The sequence below is a fragment of the Alexandromys fortis genome, unplaced genomic scaffold, assembly GCF_014885135.2.
Source record: "Alexandromys fortis isolate MF-2015 unplaced genomic scaffold, M_Fortis_MF-2015_v1.1 scaffold_4230, whole genome shotgun sequence".
NCBI lineage: Eukaryota > Metazoa > Chordata > Mammalia > Rodentia > Cricetidae > Alexandromys > Alexandromys fortis.
In genome coordinates this window covers 1-2,412 of record NW_026072104.1, presented here as the reverse complement: position 1 = coordinate 2,412, position 2,412 = coordinate 1, and the positions used below count along the sequence as shown (strand labels likewise).

Here is a 2,412-nt window from a genome sequence, read left to right as displayed (position 1 = left end):
CTCAAACTCACAGAGATCCGCCCGGCTCTGCCTCCCTAGTGCTGGGATTAAAGGCGTGAGCCACCGGCGCCTGGCTTGGCCTTGAACTCTTGATCCTCCTACCTCAGCCTGGCGCTAGGATCATTGGCTTGTGCCACCAAGCCTGGTTGTATCCGCTGTCCTTTCCCTGAACCGGGAGTCAGTGTCAGGGTAGATCTAGAGATGGCGGGAAAGGCAGAAGCGGGTGACAGGCTTCAGATGAGTGCTCAGTGCTGGCATGTCCTGTCCCTGCCCTCAGCCAGGACCCACCCTGTGTTCCAGTGGTTTGGGATCTTTCCTAATCTCTTCTGTCCTTTTCTCTCTGCTGCCCCCGGGCTGCCAGGCCAGCAGCAACCTTCACAGGTAATGTCCTTACCGCCTGCCCACCCGTCTGCCCGCTCTTCCCTCTCTGGGCCCTCTAGACTAGCTACAGCTAGTTCCTTGCCCTCTTGGCTTCCTCCTTTCACCTGTGAGACCCAGGCTCTTCCTGACTGGCGGCCAGGCCCAAAGCAGACTTTCTGACCTGGACTGGCAGCTCAACCATTTAGCTTCCCAGTGCGGGGGAGGGGGCGCGGGAAGGAAGAAGGAAAGAGATGGCCCCAAGGTGGGCTCTCCATGATCTTCGGAACCCTTTGCCCACAGCCTGTTTAAGAGCGGTATCAGCTGGGGCCGCGTGGTGGCTCTCCTGGGTTTTGGCTACCGCCTGGCCCTGTACGTCTACCAGCGTGGTTTGACCGGCTTCCTGGGCCAGGTGACCTGCTTTTTGGCTGATATCATACTGCACCATTATATTGCCAGATGGATTGCGCAGAGAGGCGGCTGGGTGAGTGTCGGGGGTGGGGACATCCCCCTGCTATTCGGGCTAGTCCAGCCATTCCATAACCCACCCCTTTTCTCCTGACAGGTGGCAGCCCTGAATCTGCGCAGAGACCCCATTGTGATCGTGATGACAATTCTTGGTGTGGTTCTGTTGGGCCAATACATGGTACAGAGATTCTTCAGGTCATGACTCCCGGGAGCCCTTTGGGGCCCCAGCCTAAACTTCTCCCTATCCCCCTCCCCTGCAACAATCCTCTCCTTCCTCCAAGAGCACAGATGCTTTAGCAAACAGGCCCCCTGCTTTGGAGACCCGCTGCCCAGGGGTCCCCGAGGAGACATGGATACCCCAACATTGCATGGTGCTACTGAGCCCCGTCCTGTCTGAGCGGGCTGACTGGTGCCTTGGAGACACAAGAGACTGGGTACTGCTTCCCAGGAAGTTTTTAACGGTTTTTGCTTTTTATACTACCATTTGAGACACCCCCCACACACACACTGTTCTTCCACAGAACCCCAAGTCAGGCATTTGGGGACCAGCGGTTCTAACCTTTGTCCCCAGACCTCCTGCTACTTTGGAAGGTCAGAACCTGAGAGGGGGCTTGAGCCCAGACTGGCCCTCCCTACACAGGGCTGGCTGTGAGGGTGCATGACCTGCTCGGTCCCCCACCCCTGTTTCTTACTTCCCCAGTTCCATCCCCCATTCTCCCCTCCCCCTTCCATCCCCTATCCCATTGCATTTTGCCTTTGTGGCTGGACTCTCAGGGATCCCGAGCCCACAGTGAGGGTGGAGGTCAGAGTTCAGACCACAGCTGTCTGAATATGTTCATCGAGGCCCTCCAAACCTTTGCCCCTTCCTGGCATTCTCCAGTTTTCACCCATCCCCTGACCCAAGGACCACTGCTTCCAACCTAGTGGGCAGGGGAGACCCTCACCTTCTCCCCAGAGCCCCAGGTGAGCCTGCCTTCCAGGGGGGGCCTCCTTGACTTAGGGAAGAGCCTCGGACTCTGTTGTCAGGACAGGGGAAGGGGCAGACTCATTTGGAGGTCTCAAGCTAAAGAGCTACACCTGCAGGGGCAATTGTGGATCTGGGTGCAGTGTGACCCCGGACCTGTGATACTTGAACCACACTACCACCCGTGCTCCTTGCCTGCCTAGGCCCTTTGGGTGGGGTGGGGGTGTCTTCTCTATCTTGCACAACATAGGGGTAATCCAGGGAGGGGAGGCAGATGGGTCCCCCACCTCACCTCTAACTGTGTCTGGAAATAAACTGTGCAATCCCCCAACACCCCACTTGGCATTTTTACCCTCTGCTGGATTGTGGGAAATTGGGCAGACAGGTGTAATCCTGACTCCATACCACATAAGTCCTTCTACTGAGATTCCAAAATCCTGGGCACGGGGCTGCAGGTGGCTGGAAAATCAGAACAAACCACAGCCAGCCCTTGGTGGCGTCCCGCCAGGTCTTTAGCCCTTAGTCTCATGGTTTTTTTCTGTGCATTTAGGAGGGGGCACATGTGGCACAGTGTGTGTGTGTGTGTGTGTGTGTGTGTGTGTGTGTGTGAGAGAGAGAGAGAG

The 2,412-nt window shown here is 57.0% G+C and overlaps 1 protein-coding gene across 1 annotated transcript; it reads left to right on the top strand.

Annotated features, from left to right (window-relative positions):
- Positions 1–637: 637 nt before the first annotated feature.
- LOC126496425 (bcl-2 homologous antagonist/killer-like) lies at positions 638–2,141 on the top strand (the record flags this gene model as incomplete). Its single annotated transcript, XM_050133934.1, has 2 exons — positions 638–841; positions 923–2,141. Coding segments are annotated over 2 exons (309 nt in total), but the record flags the coding sequence as incomplete, so codon positions are not given.
- Positions 2,142–2,412: the final 271 nt, after the last annotated feature.